At 38.9% G+C, this 18,597-nt stretch overlaps 1 protein-coding gene across 1 annotated transcript in view; it reads left to right on the plus strand.

Moving 5' to 3' along the window:
* Window positions 1-18,597, plus strand: part of LOC119943714 (intraflagellar transport associated protein) — a 64,995-nt gene that overhangs the window by 11,971 nt on the left and 34,427 nt on the right. Inside the window, exon 2 of the mRNA XM_038764850.1 lies at window positions 9,915-10,070. Within this exon, the coding sequence (XP_038620778.1) occupies window positions 9,968-10,070 (103 nt within the window). The 5' untranslated portion in view covers window positions 9,915-9,967. The remainder of the gene's footprint in view (window positions 1-9,914; window positions 10,071-18,597) is intronic.

Here is an 18,597-nt window from a genome sequence, read left to right on the forward strand (position 1 = left end):
CTGTTCTTTGAACATTGAGAAAATGATGAGGGAAATTACATTAAAAAAATCAAAGGGCACATTTAGTTCTGTCTTTATAAACCACCTAATCCTAAAGTAGTTTTTAAACCATGGACACTAGATTAGTACCAATCTTCTTTAAAATTTTTGAAAATTTCTCAACAAATATGGGGTCCTCATGGTTTTTCTTGTCCCATTTTATTTGTTAGTTTTAGAGGCACACGCTCATGAATGATGTAAATTGCCCTGCAGATTCAGCACAGCTACAAGCTGACAGTAAATCCGAGAAAGAAATGTGGAAGTATGTACCATTCTGCAACCAGTCTACACCAAGGAAACCCCCACTATACTAGAGCTTTGGATGAATCAATCAATCTATCAATCTACTGAGTGCTTACTATGTACAGAGCACTATACTAAGTGCTTGGGAGAGTACAGTATAACAGAGTTGATAGACAAGTTCACTTCCCACAGCGAGTTTATAGTCTAGAAGGGGAGACAGACAATATTAATCAACTGATTATGGGTACGTACATAAGTTAGAGAAGCAGCGTTGCTCAGTGGAAATAGCCCTGGCTTTGGAGTCAGAGGTCATGGGTTCAAATTCCGGCTCCGCCACTTGTCAGCTGTGTGACTTTGGGCAAGTCACTTAACTTCTCTGTGCCTCAGTTACCTCATCTGGAAAATGGGGATTAAGTCTGTGAGCCCCGGGGACAACTTGATTACCTTGTATTACCCCAGTGCTTAGAACAGTGTACATAGTAAGCACATAGTAAGCGCTTAATAAATACCATTATTATTATTATTATTATTATTGTTAAGTGCTGCAGGACTTAGGGAGGGATGAATAAAGCATGCAAATCCAAGTTCAAAGGTGATGCAGAAGGGAGTGAAAGAAGAGGAAATGAGGGCTTAAACAGGGAAAGCCTCTTGGAGGAGATGCCCTTTTAATAAATTTTTGAAGATGGGGAGAATCTGTTGGATATGTGTTATTGGATCAACAACACAGAATTTAGAACTGTCACCAAATTTTGTTACCTAGTCAATGTACTGTTCAGCAATGCACAGCCAGGCAAAGCGATCCAATCCAATCAAAGAGGCCAGACTGAATTCAGCAAACTGCTAAACAATGTGGCAGCAACAGGAATTCAACTTCAAAGCAAGCTGAAGGTATACAAGGTTGTTTTGGTGTCAGTGCTCCTAAGGGCTGTGAGGTCTTGATTTACTAGAGAAGACACGTTCATCTCCTGTAGAAGTTCACCACTGCTACTTATGAACCATATTCTCACCAAATAGTGGGACAAGAATGCAAACAAGAGGGCTATAATGTTGTCAGTTCACCAGCATTGAAACAATGCTCACAGCAGCATGTTCTCTGAGCAAGACATTTGAGAAGAAAGGACAACAGCAGCATGTATTAGCAACTGCTGTCTAATGAATGGAGTGGTAGAACACAGAACCCAGGAAGGGCAGATTGCAGTTTGTTAAAGACATAGTGAAGGACAGTCTCAGGTGGTGCAGAATAGCAGTGTATTGCTGGGAGACCATAGCCTTAACTGCCACTTTCTCATTTGCAGTCATCACAGTGTGCAGGGGCCTTGTGCTGATTAAGCCCTGGTGAAAAATGAAAAGGCTAGATGATTCACATGCCATCTCTAGTCCACTGGGGCTTATAATCCAGCAGGCATGGGAGGAAGACAGACCTTCAGGGAAAAGTAATGGGGTAAAAATAAAGTAATAATAATAAGAGTAAAATCAAGAAATAGGGAAGCAGTACATCTCTGCTTGGTAGGAATTGCCTTGAGGCTCCTTACTGCTGCAACTGATTGATGATTGATGGGCCAAAATTGGAAGAGAGATCATTCTCCTTGAGCAAAGCCTCCCAAAGATCAGGGAACCAAAAGGCAAGGTGAGATGCAGAAACAGATCTTACACGGGACCAAAACCATTAGGGAGGCAAGGATCTTTTAGACTGTGAGCCCACTGTTGGGTAGGGACTGTCTCTATATGTTGCCAATTTGTACTTCCCAAGTGCTTAGTACAGTGCTCTGCACATAGTAAGCGCTCAATAAATACGATTGATGATGATGATGATGATGATGATCTACACCTGCACACTGGCTAGGGTCATAACATCCGTAAATTCATCTATGAATGACAGCTATAGCTATAAGTACAGCAATAATTTACCTTTCAAAATATTGGTGAACTTCACTGTACAGTCTTTTAGATAGCATATATTTAGTTCATGATAAAATGTTTAAAATGCATCTTTTTTTCTTTTCCCAGACCTTTAAATTTTCTCTCCTGGAAAGTAAGGAAAGTGAACACAGTTCTCTTTCTGGGATGAAGCAGCGTGATCTAGTCGAAAGAACAAGAACCTGGGAGTCAGACTATGTGGGTTCTACTTCTGGCATTGCCACATATTTGCCCTGTCCTGTTGGGCAAGTCACATAACTTTTCTATGACTCAGCTGCCTCACCTGTAAAATAGGACTTGTGAATCCCACAGGGACAGGGACTGTGCCCAACCTGATTACCTTGTATCTACCCCAGTGCTTAGAACAGTGATTGGCACAAACTAAGCACTTTGATACCACAATTACCACAATTATGGTTGGGGTGGAATTTAAGTTTGTGTCAGAGAATGGACAAAAGTACCCATCAAGATTGCTTCTAAAGCAATGCATCTATGTATATTTGGAAGTCTTAAAAATTGACTAGCCATGAATATTGGTTGTTGGCCAGCATTCCCTGTGAATGTGGGATAATGAGATTATATTTTTCCTGTGGTTAAACATCTCAGTCCAAGAAATGCACATCTTAACATCTTAAAAAACTTCTCAGTCTTGTTATTAATGAAATGGCTAGTTTGATTTGAAGGACCCTGTGTCGTAGCATGCTCTACGAGTTGCTTTCTAAGCTGAGTTGATTTAGTTCAGTTGATCTGCACCTGTTCCCAGCCTGTTTTGCTGTTTTTACTTTAACATGTACTTTTACTAAGTTCTGCCTGCTTGCAGGTGGCTGATGCTAGGGGACAAAAGATAATGGGGGTAGAATCTGAATTAACAGGGCAGTTTCCTTGTACAGCGGGTTTTCTGCAGAGATACACTAAGCATGGACTGAGTTGACTCTGTAGCTTATTGTTTTCAACCTGAACATGAAATTTAATTTGATCCAATAAAGCTCTTTTTATAACTGACTCATCAGCAAATGCATGACAGTAGTGAAGACGAATCTTGGGGATATTTTGTAAAGTCCCTGTTTGGCAGGAGCACTGGCGGAGGTGACAGCTGTTAAATGCTCAGCACTGTAGTTCATGCTATCACTGAAGACATAAAAATCTGATTTTCTTGGCTGGAGTTTGAATATTCTAAAATTGAAACCATTCTGGGAGGATCAGAGTTCACCTACAAATTGATGTTACAAGACAAAATGCTTATTTTTGAACCCGTGAAAGGTGCTTTTTTGTGGTTTTGTGAAGACTAGTGTATGCATTATTATTATTGTTATTGTACTTGTTAAGTGCTTACTATGTGCCAAACGCTGGTTTAAGTCCTGGGGTATATACAAGTTAATAAAATTGGACACATGGGGCTCACACTCTTAATCCACCTGTAAAAACAGGTGCAGTAACTGAAGCCCAAAGAAGTTAAGTGACTTGTGCAAAGTCAGACAGCTAAGACATGGCAGATCCCGAAGTAGAACCCTGGTCCTTCTGACTCCTAGGCCTGTGCTCTATCCACTAAGCCACGGTACTTCTCTACTTCTGCATGATTTTGCCCAAATGTGGTGATTTCAAAAAGTAGTGACTTTCCAAGATGTTATTTAAAAAAAAATCCAAATCTATGTGCTCAGGAAAGTCTATGAGACCCTGGAAGCCCAAGTGCCTAGTGTTTTGCATTTTTCATTGTTTAATGGAATTAATAACTGTGTAATTGAAATCATGGTAATACTCAGCTGACCTGCCTCAGTGATTCAGTGCAGGCACTTCTGGTTTGTCTTAAACAACTGGGTGGAAGACTATTTTGGGAAATAAAATTGACTTCAAGCAATCTGATGATCAGCAAACCTTAATGAATGATAGCCTCAAGAAACCTCATTATGAGAACTTGGATGGCTGAACAGGAAAGGAATGCACATTTTTCAACAGGAAAGAAAGTTTCTTCTTAAACTTATAATTTTATAGCAGCATGGCACAGTGGATAGAGCATGGGTAGGGGAGTCAGAAGGTTATGGGTTCTAATCCTGTCTTCACCACTTGTCTGCTGTGTGACCTTGGGCAAGTCACTTCACTTCTCGGTGCCTCAGTTATATCATCTGTAAAATGGGGATTGAGATTGTGAGCCCCATGTCGGACAGGGACTGTGTCCAACCAATTTGCTTGTATCCACCCCAGTGCTTAGTACAGTGCCTGGCATATAGTAAGCTATGTAACAAATACCAAAATTGTTATTATTATTAGAATTCCCCATACTCAAAACCTTATCCAAAGTGGAAAAAAATGATAGTACTGGATTCTGCCACTGCAGATGAAGATTTTTGTAGTATGATGCCATCCTTGATCTTAAGCTTAACTCACCTAAATAACTTATTAATCTTCTGTCTTGCCTCTGTGCTTCCTGTTCATCTGCCTTATTTAATAATGCTTATTTTATTTTTCTCCTCCATGCCCATATTGATTTTTTCCCCCCAATATCTGATTCAATATTGTTTTGATTTGGAAGAAATTGCCAAGGTGAGAACCAAGAAATCTTGCTTCATTCTTTTCCCTTAGGACTGGTAGAGTGTAAGCCAACTGAGTGCAGGGACTATATCTTCCATGTTCTTGATATCCGTAATAGTCCTATGGAGGCAGTAGGCACTCAATTTAAAAAAATATTTTGTGTTATAATCGTGTTCTTAGTTCCTCCCATCTCTGCATTAAATTGAAATCATTTCCAGAGTAATCATTTGCATTATTGCACGCAGATTGTGTGCAGAGCACTTTTCTAAAACCTTGGGACAGTATATGTTGGTTGACATGTTCCCTGCTCACAAGGGACTTCTAGTTTAGCAGGAGAGACAGACATTAGAATAAATAAATTACGGACATGAAATAAATGCTGTGGGGCTGAGGGTGGGTGAATATTAAGTGTGGATGAATATCAAGTGCTTAAGGGGCAAGAGGTACTAGGCTTCGTTTCCATCTTTAAAATTCTTATAGAATACTTGTGTGATTTTAATGATGAGACCATGTGCAGTGAGCCTGAGACTCAGATCATCATTCATTGTACAGGGGTGTCCATTTTCAAGACCCGCTTCTGAAAATCCTTCTAATAGGTTTTAGCAGAGTATTTTCTCCAACCCAGCTAGGCCTATGAGGAGTACAGCAGAGCAGGCAGGGAACGTGGTGAGGCAGCCTGGGACAAATTGACTAATTTGGGGGACATTTTGTAAACCACCTCTTCTCCACCTTATTCCGGATCGAGCCTGTGAAACATTGTTTTTGGAAGTTCTGTACTAGCTAGTTTCTGGTAAATTAATACCTGTGTAATTGAAATCATGATAATACAGCTTACTCAGCGATTCAGCGCAAACACTTCTGGTTTGTCTTAATCAGCTGGGGTATCTACTCTGATTCTCACTATCTTAGTGTTGGCTCTGGTGGATGGAATGGAGCTAGGAATAGAGACACTAATCCTATCATTGGTAAGGGCTGAGGTACGAAGAGACTGGAGGTGGTGGGAGAAGCTGGCGAAAGGGAAGTAGAGTAAGACCAAGACCCGATTAGACAAGGTTATCTGGAATTGAGGGGGTCAGGTGCTGGCTAGGACCATCAGTGTGTGGCATCAGAAAATTTACCATGTCTCATCCTGCATTTCATTTCCCAGACCCATGTGCCAAAGTGTTTTCTGGTCTAGAGGAATGTGGAAAGGCTAGGGCCATCGGTGGAAGCTCAGTGCACACCTAATTTAAATCCCACAACATGGAAATCTCTTGCGTGGCTCAGTGGAAAGAGCCTGGGCTTTGGAGTCAGAGGTCATGGGTTCAAATCCTGGCTCTGCCAGTTGTCAGCCGTGTGACCTTGGGCAGGTCATTTAACTTCTCTGTGCCTCAGTTACCTCATCTGTAAAATGGGGATTAAGACTGTGAGCGCGCTGTGGGGCAACCTGATCTCCTTGTAACCTCCCCAGCGCTTAGAACAGTGCTTTGCACATAGTAAGAACTTAATAAATGTCATTATTATTATTATTATAAAGACCCTGCTGCTGATCTTTTCCCGTAAAATATTACTTTTGCTCCCCATTTTCTTCCTTCCTGCCCCACCAAACCCTCTACCAATATTAAAAAAAACCCTAACCCCTTCTGCAAAATAGCAAAAGATGCAATCGTTTCAACTCTAAATCAAGAAGGAAGTCATTTTTTCATGGGGACCATTGTTACCTTTTTAATCAATCAATTAGTATTCAGTTGTTTACTGGGATTTTGTGTTGTGTAAAAGTATCATGGGAAATCTACTCTATTGATAAAATTGCCCATTTCATTTCCTTGGACAAAATGAATTGTTTTTGTAGAATGCTATTTCACCATTAATGCAGATATAGGTTTTCATGTTGTGTTTAGCTTTTACAATTTGAGAAGATTATTTTTCATCACCCCCTTTTAGGGCCTCTGGAAAATTTCTTTGTTTTTAAAAGAAGCAGAGAATCCTGGTTTTCCCTTTTTCTACAGACACATGTTGAGAGAATACCTGCCCTCAAGTTGTTTAGAATCATAAGGTCCTTGCTTTTGAAAATATGGCCATGTGGTAAGTTGTGTTTTTGAAGGTGTGAATATTGAGTAGAAAGTGATGGATAGGCAGATATGACATATCGAGTGATATTATTCATAGCATTCGATTTTCTCTCACAGTTTTCACTATTAAGAAGAATATGGTTCTTAGCATCTTATCCAACTGGTCAAGATCTTTGCGAAATAGGTCATTATTAATTTTTGGCTCCACTCTGGCCCAGAATGACCACTCTGCTGTAAGTAGGGTGTCCTCATATTAATAATAATAATTAATAATTATGGTATTCATTCAGCATTTACTGTTGTGCCAGGTACTGTTCTAAGCGCTGGTGTAGATACAGAATAATTGGTTTGGACACAGTCCCTGTCCCATGTGGGGCTTGCTTTCTTAATCCCCATTTTACAGATGAGGGAACTGAAGCCCAGAGAAGTTAAGTGATTTGCCCAAGGTCACACAGCGGACAAGTGGCAGAGCCGGGATTAGAACCTATGACCTTCTGACTTCCAGGCTCATGCTGTATCCACTAGGCCATGCTGCTTCTTGAGAGGGCACTCTGTGGCAGCTTGTAATGTGCTGCAAACTGCCTTCCTACTTGCTTGTTGCATTTTGTGTTCCAGTGAGAACATGACTATCAGGGACGAGAGGGTGTGAATGTGAGTGACTCAGGACAAACACCATCAATATAATCAATTCCTTTGTTACTGGTTCTTGTACCTGAAGTCTCAGGCCGAGGCTTGTCCATCATTTGCAACAGGAGATTCCATCACCATCCTTATTGATTGAGAAAAAAATAGAGTCACTTCTGGCCACTCACTGAGTTAGTATAGCCGTCTCTGGTCCAGAACCATCTACTTAATCCTCTTGTCTCAAACAGTGAATTAATCCAAATCCATAGATTCTTTCTGTCAGGGAGGAAAGTAGGGGGATGCAACCAATAAGTTAGTGCTGCTGAAGTGGAATTTTTCATTGTTGTCATTTTAGAGTATTTTAATCATCCAGAGTGTGATAGAGACTAAGCAGTTAATATGAGGCATAGTCTTCTCTCATGGAGTCTTCCTACAGTTGGTTTTGGGGGATCAGATAGATTCAAACAAATCAAATAATCAAATCAAATAATTCATATAAGTCATCCTAGAGTAAGTACTTTTCTCAGAAACAATAACTTAAAGAAATAACCCTAATAAATGAATGGTAGCTGAAAGCATTGCTTCCTCTAGAAACCACCACAATTTGCATAAACCACTTTGTCTGGTAAGAGATTATCTGCTCCGTCAGTCCCTAGAGAGTTTAATATTGGGTTGTTTTTGTAGAGTAAAAAAAAATCAGAATGTCAAGACACATGTGTTTGATTCATATTTGAAATGATGATGACTTGTGAAATTAAATATTTCAGAGCCCTTAGAAGTTAATGAAAATATAGTACTGATTTAAATCCATGAGTCTTCTACTGCTATAGAGTTGAAGTAATTTTAGATATGGCACAAAAGACCACTCTTAATACTTCAATGGAATTAAAAATTTTGAAATACTTGTGTGTATTTATGCTTATTAGTTTCAGGAGTTAGATGAGGTGTTTGCATTTAGAATTCACCAGCGGGATATTGGGGAGATGTTACTTTTAAATAAATTCCCAGGGAATATTTGCTCGTGATTAAAGTTATCCTGTGATTTCTATAAAGTGATCATATATCCCTACATTAGGCTGGGATATCACACATTTCAGGGGCAACTTCTGGCAACCAAAAAGTCTCTAGTGAGACTCCAATAAGGCCCTATTTTTGGCCAGGATGACAGGAGGAAATTATCAGCTTCAGTGGCCACATGACAGCAGGAAAGTGGAGGAGAGACTGGCCATTCCTAGACATTTTCTAGTGGCATCTGTGTTAACTCTGATATGTTTCTGTGACTACCAGAAACCTCCAGAACACAGCTTGTAGTGTAGGTGAAAAAGAAAAAATAAAGTTGAAAGAAGCTGTAGCACCAGGATTCAGTGCTGTTTCTCTCAATTCCCTCTGTTGGTCCCCCAATTCCTTAATTGATCAGATTTCTAGTGTAATCAAAAAACCTACCCAAGGATGTAATATCAAGCTAAACTCATCCTGCTTGGTGTTTTTTTTTCTAATGGCACCTATGAAGCAATTATTAGCCAGGCACTTTACTAAGCACTGGGGTAGGTACAAGCTAATCAGGTCAGACACAGACCATGTCCCATGTGGGGCTCACAGTCTTAATCCCCATTTTACAGATGAGGTAACTGAGGCACAGATAAGTTAAGTGACTTGCCTAGGGTCACATAGCAGACAAGTGGCAGAGTCTGGATTAGAACCCAGTTCCTTCTGACTCTCAAGTCAGTGCTCTATACACTAGGTCATGCTGCTTCTCCAGCTGCTTGGTCCAGCCTAGCTATCATTTTTTAACCTTTTAGGGCTGAATTGTAACAAAGTACTAGTTGCCAATCCCTCTTTAATGACCTGTTTTATTTAATCAAGTGATTTTAGAATTAGGTGGGTTCTTTGGGGTTTCTTTACCTGGGGCCAGGTTTATCTTGTGCAAAAACTTATATTTCTGTACTTTACCTCAGGAAGCATAGCTTCAGAACAAATCCTTAAGCACGGGAAGAGTGTTAAGTGACAGAATTCCAGGCCTAATTCAATGAAATAGAAGTTACCTCTGAATTCATAATGATTTAAAGGCAAAAATGAGGGAAGGCAGCAGATGAATTGTCTATATTTAGGCTCAGAATGACAAACCAAAGAGATTGAAAAGAGTAGAAGAAGCTAAGTCCCAACAATTGCCAAAATGTGGAAGGCAAGGTTATAGAGAAAATAATCTGGCCCACACATAAGAAACATTCTGTCTCTTCAGTTTTTTTCCTTCTACTTTCCAAATACTCTTCAAACACAGAGTTAGGATGATGACAGGTGGAGAGAATGGAGTAGGTTAAGTGACTTGCCCAGTGCTGCCAGAAAATCAGCATTGAGGAAGGGAGAATAAAGGCAGTTTCCTGTTTTATCAATTATTTCTGTGTTCTTCCCAAAGTTGAAGGAATCTTAGAATTTTCCTTGTACAGTGACTCGAGAATTGACAGAGGGACTTTACACAATTCACTCTTAAAATGAATTCCTTTCTTTATATTGCAGGTGAAAAGGCTGCTCAAATAGACCTACCTCCTCTAAGGTCAGGGTCAGGAATCATGACTGAAGACCATTTGATCGAGGCTGTCCTTGGTCAGTTTATCAATTGCCATGAGCAGACATATGAAGAATTTCTGAGCACTTTCTCTCATCTTTCAAAAGGTAACATTGAAGGGAAAACCTGCAGTCACACAACATGGCATAGAGACATGGAAAGATAGAATTTTCAAATAATTCTGTACATTCCATATAGGCTTTGAATAGTGGATCGATCTCAGAGGACTTTTTACTCTGACATCTAGCTTCCTCCCCAGTTATGATGATCTCTCAAACACCACAGCCAGTAGTAACAAACACGTAAATGGCACATTTTCTCATAAACCAGGAGAGAGCTGGTCATCATACCTCACAAGCAATAAGTTCCCCCTCAAGCATTATGCAGCATTGAGTTGTGTCAGCTGTAGTCAAAGATAAATTCATGGAATCACAGCAGGATGCTTGAAATAATGTATTTGAATAAAGCAATCACAAAACTATATGTTGGTCCAAGTGTCCGGGAATAAAAGAAATCAGAGGTGTTAAAAATTAGGCAGAGGGCTTAAAAATATTTTATAGTGTATCTTTGTCCACTGGGTTATGTTTAGGCATGCATACATACACTTTAAACATGTGTTGCATCTATGTTGGCTTGATTCTTACTTTAAAATTTGGCCTCAAATTGCTGTTATAATTTACCTGATAAATGATTATTTGTCACATCAGCTGCATTTTGAAACAGGCTTTAGGAGGGTTTCTCCCCTACCCTTTTCAAAATACCCCAAGGTACTGGTTCATGTTATAAAGTAATGACCTGGGAAAACGCCATTTACAAGCACAAAGGATTTCTGATTTGTGAGTACAAAATCTGTTTTTAAACAAGCAGATTCCCATTTTCTTATCTTAAACACATAAGTAACTTCATTATAGCTAAACTGGTCTTCTGATAAAACAACTTAAGTGGGTGGCTTGGAGCTGGAGCAGTAGATAGCCCTAAGCATATTCCCCTGAGAAGGTGGCTAGCTTAAATTACAAGTAGGTCAGTAGAGCACGAAATCCGTAGCCACAATGACCTTATTTATTTTATTTTATTTTTATTTTAAGAATCTAGTTCCCTCAAGCGTTTAACTTGCTTTTACTATGTTCAGTTGCTTCACTAATGTGAGATATATTTTATCCTTACTGATAGTGAGATTTGTATATGGGAGTGTAGCTCATGTAAGCACTTCGTGACAAATATGCTTTGTGTGTGTGTGTGTGTTTTAAAGAGAGCAAGCAAGAGAGTGAGAGAGTTATTTGTATTTTGATAATGATACTGCTAACAGTTGAGATTTTTGTCATTGTGAATTAGTGTGCTAAGATTGTTTGACTAACAATCCCTTCCATATCACATGCATGTTTGGTATCATTTTCATTTTTGCCTCAGTGTCCTGATCTGAAATTGTCTGCTCATCAACGAGTTTGCTTCTGCTTTCTTCCAGGTTTCCACATATGTGTTATATTTGGATTTTACTCTAGGGTGTCTTAAACATTTCTTTTGCCCTCTTGGTTTGCCTTCTCTCTCTTCTCCTTCCCATCCCCCTTCTTCAGCTTATCACAGAGTAGCTGTTTGGTTCCCTGCTGACCTCTAATTTCCCCCCAAGTCATTCCCAGAAAAGGTCTTATCTGTGGAAATTTTTGGTTATTTTTAGGGCTTGTCAGGTATAATCAGGTAATAATAATAATAATGACATTTATTAAGCACTTACTATGTGCAAAGCGCTGTTCTAAGCACTGGGGGGATACAAGGTGATCAGGTTGTCCCACGGGGGGCTCACAGTCAATCCCCATTTTGCAGATGAGGTAAGGTAACTGAGGCTCAGAGAAGTTAAGTGACTTGCCCAAAGTCATACAACTGACAATTGGCGGAGTCAGGATTTGAACCCACTGACTCCAAAGCCCATGCTCTTTCCACTGAGCCATACTGCTTCTCTACAGTCTTTTTCTGGTTAATTATTGGTTTGTAGTGCTTTGTTGATTCTGAAAAGTGATTTATAATTATCTGCCTCTGCATATTTTCTTGTGTATGTTCCTTGAGATCATAGTCATTAACAAAAGGGAGCTCCTGTGTACTGAATTCAAGTACTATTGATAATGCTCTTAGCACATGGAGTGGGACGAGTTTTGTAGAGTATCCAAGTCCTGTTGGGTCTTCCAGCTTCCAGACAGGACCCTTGGTATCCTGTACTGGCCAAGACTGAGCTTAATTTACAACTTGTGTTTTAACTGATTAGAGTTGAGGAAAAGGATCAATGAAAGCCCCACCAGTTCTAATGTTGCCAATAAGTGTCATCATGGAGTCATCTTAGGATCTTGGAGGATATATCAGTGCAGTCAAACTTCCTTAGTAATTTACAGAGTTTCAATCTCCTGAGATGACTATGTATCCATCTGAATGCCGTTCCCTGGTTTCTCTTAAATCGTTTAAGTAACAGAGCACTTGTCATGCATATCCTGCTGTGGAGTAAATCCGCACTGAGAGTCTGGAAGCACATGATGTACTCCAATTAAGTTCAAGAGAATTTCAGGTAGAATCTATGAACATTTTTCCATATTTCTTTAGTAGACTTAGGTTACCAAGTCCTTTACCATTTCAATTTTCATTTGATTCATTTGTCCCCTTCATTAACTTCTCCCTCAGCCTAACAGTACTTATGTACATTCCTGTAACGTTTATTTATAGTCATGTCTGTATCCCCTTCTAGACTGTGAGCTTGTTGTGGGCAGGGAACGTTTCTGCTAACTCTGTTATATTGTACTCTGCCAAGCACTTAATACAGAGCTCTGAACACAGTAAGCACTCAATAAATACAATTGATTTATATATTGATGGATTTATTATTGTACCATGTACAAACCAGCATGCTCATGAAATTCATTTTCTTTACAGTACTGTTAAAGGGTCAGCTTTTCTATTTAAAATAAATTTCCAGGGGAAACAAAAATTAATCGTAGTCTTATGCAAGAAATTCAGTTTTGAGTCAGGATGTGGAAAGTCATTCTGATTTATTACTGTGCTGTAATTCTCACTTGAGATAGGTTTATGTAAATTGGGTTTCACAGCTTTTAATAGCTATCAACCAATCAGTGGTATTTACTGAGTGCTGACTGTGCAGAACACCGTACTAGGTGCTTGGGAGAATGTGGTACAACAGAATTGATAGGCACATTCTCATTCCACAAGGAGATCACAGTTTGTAGAGGGAGACAGACGAAATATAAATAAATTATGTAAGTAGTGTGAAGCTGGGGAGAAGCTATTGGACAGCTGAATGGTTGAATATGGTAGTCAGGGAGCAAAGAAGGAAAGGGGGGAGTGTTTTGATAAGGAATAGAAGCACAGTAGGAGAGAAGGACTGGAAAGGAGCAGGAGAGTTTAGATAGATCATGCCTGATGCTTTCAATTTTATCAATAAAGTATGTGCCCAGGTCATTAAAGAAAAGAGATGATGAGGAAGCAGGGACAGGAGGTTGATGGAGAAGTTAAATGTCTGGGACAGCTGATGTGGGCATTGGATGTTTTGTTTTGTTGTATGTCCCCCCCTTCTAGACTGTGAGCCTGTTGTTGGGTAAGGACCGTCTCTATATGTTGCCAACTTGTACTTCCCAAGTGCTTAGTACAGTGCTCTGCACACAGTAAGTGCTCAATAAATACGATTGAATGAATGAATGAATGAATGGTGGAGAATTATTGTTGTTGGAGAAAGGACCTGCTGTCACCCCTTGTACGCTATATTATGCCATGTATGTGACAGTAAAAACCATTTACCAGACAGTTGATTAGACATTTTAAAATTTGGAAACATTGAGTGAAGCGCTGAAAATATGTTATGGCATCATTGTGCCCAGATCTATTTTTGGTCTTTAATACTTTAAAATACTTTAAAACTTTAATAATGTTATTCTCATTATCTTGGCTAGAGAGTCTGTGACTAAGCACCAGTCCTTTCTTGTAATCTTTCTTGTAAACTTGATTAATTAAATTGATCTTTCTAGCATGCCCATCTATGGGAAGAAAAAGACTCTCACATTTCTCTTCATATCACCTTTCACATATCCAACTTGTTTTTTTAAGGCTTGTCCTTAAATACATAGTCTCAACTTCTAAAGCCAGACATGTGGAACACCTCTAGACATCAGATGGAATAGTTGACCTCTGTGTAGATTTGACAGATACATGGCTAAGGTGGCTAAAGCTCAAAAAGGCCTTCATTGGTAATGAACACCCTTATCCCCCAGTGCTGCTTCACAACTCTTTGCTGAAGAAAGAGACTTAATCTTGTTTTCCTTTGGCCAAAAATGTGTTCTTCACCAAAGACAGACTTAGAGAATCTCTTCAAACTTCAATCCATACAAATATATCACACAGACCAATTTGTAAAGCCCTCTTTTCAGCTCCCAAAGAGCCATAATTATTGGTTATATATCTCACACAGAAATTGTATATTGCAAGGAAAACTGACTTTAAACTTCTTCAACTCATCCAGGAAGGGTTATATAAATGATTATGTCTGAGGTATCCCTTAATTCATTTCTCACAGAGAAAACTAGTTGCTCTGATTTGATTTTATGCTTCAGGCTAGTATTAGCTTCTGGGAAGGTTGTTTATTTTTATCAAATAATTATCAGTGCTAAGGGACTTTAGATGAATCTTCACTTCCCATCTTTTTAGCTCTTATAATCTCTGCCCTTTCTTGTCTTTGTTATAGCATTACATTACCTCTTCAATCCCTAATTTTAAGCATTCCCCTTTCCAATTAATTTTGTGAGTTCTATTTGACTAAAATATGCAGTTCATTCATTTATTTTGTAATGAACACCACTGTCCTCATGTTCAGTTACTATCCTTTAGGTCAAATCATTTTATTTCCATTTCAAAATCCTTTTTTGTGGTTTCATTTATTTTATATATGTCCTCAATTTGATTGTAAAGCACTTTCATTCAGAATTACACATTTCCTTCAGATATGCTTTAAAAAACATAATCTGTCCTTCCATAACCTTCCCATTGCCTATTTTTAATGATAGAAGGCAATTTATTTGGGTCTAAATATTCCATTTGGAGCACATGCTTGTCTGGATTATTGACTTTGGAGAAATCACATCTCTAAACTTTCCCAAGGAGCAGAGAGAGGCTTTTCTCAACCTGAATGATGAATCTGAAAAGCACAGAAGAAAAATACCACAGAGAATAGTACAAAGGCAACTGGGCCTCTTACCAGCTTCAAGGAATTTCAACAGAGCGGAAAAACAGCTTTCCCTTATAAAAACAAACAGAAAAATAATGCTTTCTGTGTACCCAGTTTGTTTTTTATAGATGGCTAGAAATACAGTATCAACTTTGACATTGTTTTGATGCTTTTGCAACTGGCAGATTGCCAGTGAGAGGAAGTTGGAAACTAACTGACCAGCTTGGTGCTTCCAGGTGGCACTCAAGCCACATTTTTGTGCTGTTGTTATCAGAATTATTTAATTCCCTACTGAATATTGAGTGGTGTTTTTAGTTCACAGTCCATTTGGCAATATCTGTCTGCTTCCTTTTTTTTGTTGTTAGCCACGTTAAAAAAAAGACAGCTTTGGAAGGACTTTTACAAATATGAGCTGAGCAGTAAAAAGCACAGCTGAAAATATCACAGAGAATCCTAGTAAATTCACTCCAACTTAAAAAAAAAATAGGCCCATGGGATGGGGGTTAACCTCAAGAGAAATTTCTAGAAGGTATCATATGAGTGACCTTGCCAATAAAATCGTCTAGGCCGTTCAATAAAACTAATTATATTAATATGCCATTTTGAGGGAATTTGAGCAAAACTTCAAATAGGGAACAATGTCATTTCAAAGCTTTCTATTGATGCATTTTGCAGTATTGCTAAAAATAATCAAATGGTAGAAAAGAGATTTGCATTTTTCTATTGAACGCAAATCCATTGGCTATCTGAATGTAACCTCTTTATCATAATAAAGTCAAATATGAGGAACATTAAAGGGAAAGAGGCAGAGTAATTGACAAATATGTAACAAGAGTCTTAAAATACAACTTCAGCAACTTTAAACTATCCATTCATTTTAGGGAAACATCTGCAAGTTGTAATAAAACAATTTTCTTTTGCTTTATTTCTTATTTCATCACTCAACCACTGTGGTTAGGGAACAAATCAAGTACATTATGAAAGAGAAAACTGCTGGTTCAGTAAGAGAAGAACATTTTTTCCATTTCAATTATCATAGGTTTTTGGGCTGACAAAGGTGCTCAATTCAGGATATTTTGGCATAAATCTTCAACCAAAAGTTGTTGTTTGAGATTCCCTGTATATACACATCTGTGGTTTTTCTGTTAGTGCTCACCTGTTCCCTAGGTCTGCTCTAGGTTAACTGAAATAGGGTATAGGGCAATGAAAATATATTTTCAGTTTTTCCAGATTTTCCATTATTGCATTTTTTTGTTGGCAGTAAATTTTTGATACATAGTACCTTATTAGACTGTAGACTTTTTGAATACCCTAGTTGCCAAAGTAAAATGCTGTATCGTAAAACTTTTAAATTAAAGCTGCCACATTAGCAGTGCATTGGCTTCTAAGCCTGTCTTAAAACATTGGCGTTACTTCTCATCATAGTGAGCTATTTCCACTGCACTTTTCAACCAGAACATCTCTGTAATATCGTTTTGAACCTTTTCAGGCCAATTGAATTCTAAAAATTTGACAATTCACTCCCAAGAATTGATTTCTGGTGTTTTTAAATAACCCCATCTATTGTTTTCTCAACAACGCACGTAAGAAGACACATGCACTGTTTCTGTCCCTCAATTTACTCGTTCATGTGAGCATTATTTTTAATCTTGGCTCTAAAGCACTTTTTTTTTGCCTCGTGGAAAAATAGAGGATTGCTCATACAGGCAGACACCTGAGGTAGGCAGAAGCGCATGTTTTGTTATGCAGCCAAATGGGCATGTATTCAAATCTGGCTTGTTTTAGCAAAATTCTTCAACCATAGAAGAATAATATTTCCTATGAAATGGTCAGCTGAGCAAAAGGGGTCGCAAACAGGAAACTTTATTTTGGCAAAGGCCATATGCTTACATGAGAAGCAAACTGCAGGATATCTAGTATTTGGGTTTTAAGGCATTTGCCAATGAAATGTGTTATTGTCTAGTTGACATAGATTCTGGTTAAATGACATGACTCAAAAGAGATTCAAATCTTTCCAATTACAATACTCTGTTATTATTATCATTATTATTATTATTATTAGTTGTGGCATTATCAATCCTCCTGTAGACTGTAAACTCATTATAGGCAGGGAACAAGTCCACTAATTCTGTTGTATTGCAATCTCTCAAGCGCTTAGTAACGTACTGTGCACATAGTAAGTGCTCAGTAAATACCATTAATTGATTATTATTATATTTATCAAGTGCTTACTATGTGTCATGGACTGTTCCAAGTTCTGGGGTAGATACAGGTTAATCAGTTTGGACACAGTCCCTGTCCCTCATGGGGCTCACAGTGTAAGGTTTGGGAGAACAGGCATGGAAACACCATTTTACTGAGGAGGAATCTGAGGCACAGAGAAGTTAAGTGATTTGCCCAAGTTCACACAGTAGGCAATTGGCAGAACTGGGATTAGAATCATGGTCCTCTGGCTCATGCTCTTTCCACTAGGCAACACCGCTCCTCTACTCTTGTGGCATTTTGTTCCTTTCATGGAATCCATAGTATGTGGAGTCATACACATAACATGTTTATTGATCTCTTTATAGTATTTTTTAGCTTGGATTATATATGGTTAAAAAAATGGGGATTTGGATTGGAGGCGGGGGGACTGTTATTTTCTGTTTCCTAGACTACCAGAGATGTTCTGTGTACCCAGAGTAGAGTCTTGAGTGACTCTCTGGGGCTTCTCCATTTCACAGATCAGGACAGCAAAGAGCTGAAACCAGTTGCCTTTGAGTGAAGTTGGACTATCTCCTTCTCCTCAGTTGTGCGTCGCTGAAAGCGCATGCTGCAAGAGGGAGGGACAAGAAAATAAGTAAATCCAAAACAAGGAGACATTTCATTCCTCATTGTTCTTCCCATGCCGACTGATGCTGAGGTTGCCCGGCATGCTGCACAGGCCAACTGAGCCACATGGGGATAAATAGCTCAACCACACTCCCAAAATTTAAAACAGATGGAGATTTGGATAGGCAGATCTCTTATTTTGTCCTGCTGGTCAGGCTTGGTCTGGGAAAGGTCTGAGTTGAGTTTGGCCCACAAAATTCACCCAAAGAAGGTCTCCAAGGCAACTCTCTCTGGTGGGTTTAATTTGTTTTCCATTTATAGACTGAGGCAGGTTCTACTTTGGTGCCCCTCAGGGTGAATTGACATTGTCCGAAATGCCATCATTCTAGATGAAGTAAAATAACAGTTTTAATCTTGACTCTAAAATTGTTTTAGAGACCAGATTTGATAAGCAGCCGTGGCTTAGTGGAAAGAGCATGGGCCTGCGAGTCAGAGGATCTCAGTTCTAATTCTGACTCTGCCACTTATCTGCTGCATGGCTTTGGACAAGTCACTTACATTCTCTGTGCCTTAGTTACCTCATCTATAAAATGGGGATTAAGACTGTGAATCAC

This window comes from Tachyglossus aculeatus, chromosome 22 (genome assembly GCF_015852505.1).
Source record: "Tachyglossus aculeatus isolate mTacAcu1 chromosome 22, mTacAcu1.pri, whole genome shotgun sequence".
NCBI classification, from domain to species: Eukaryota; Metazoa; Chordata; class Mammalia; order Monotremata; family Tachyglossidae; genus Tachyglossus; species Tachyglossus aculeatus.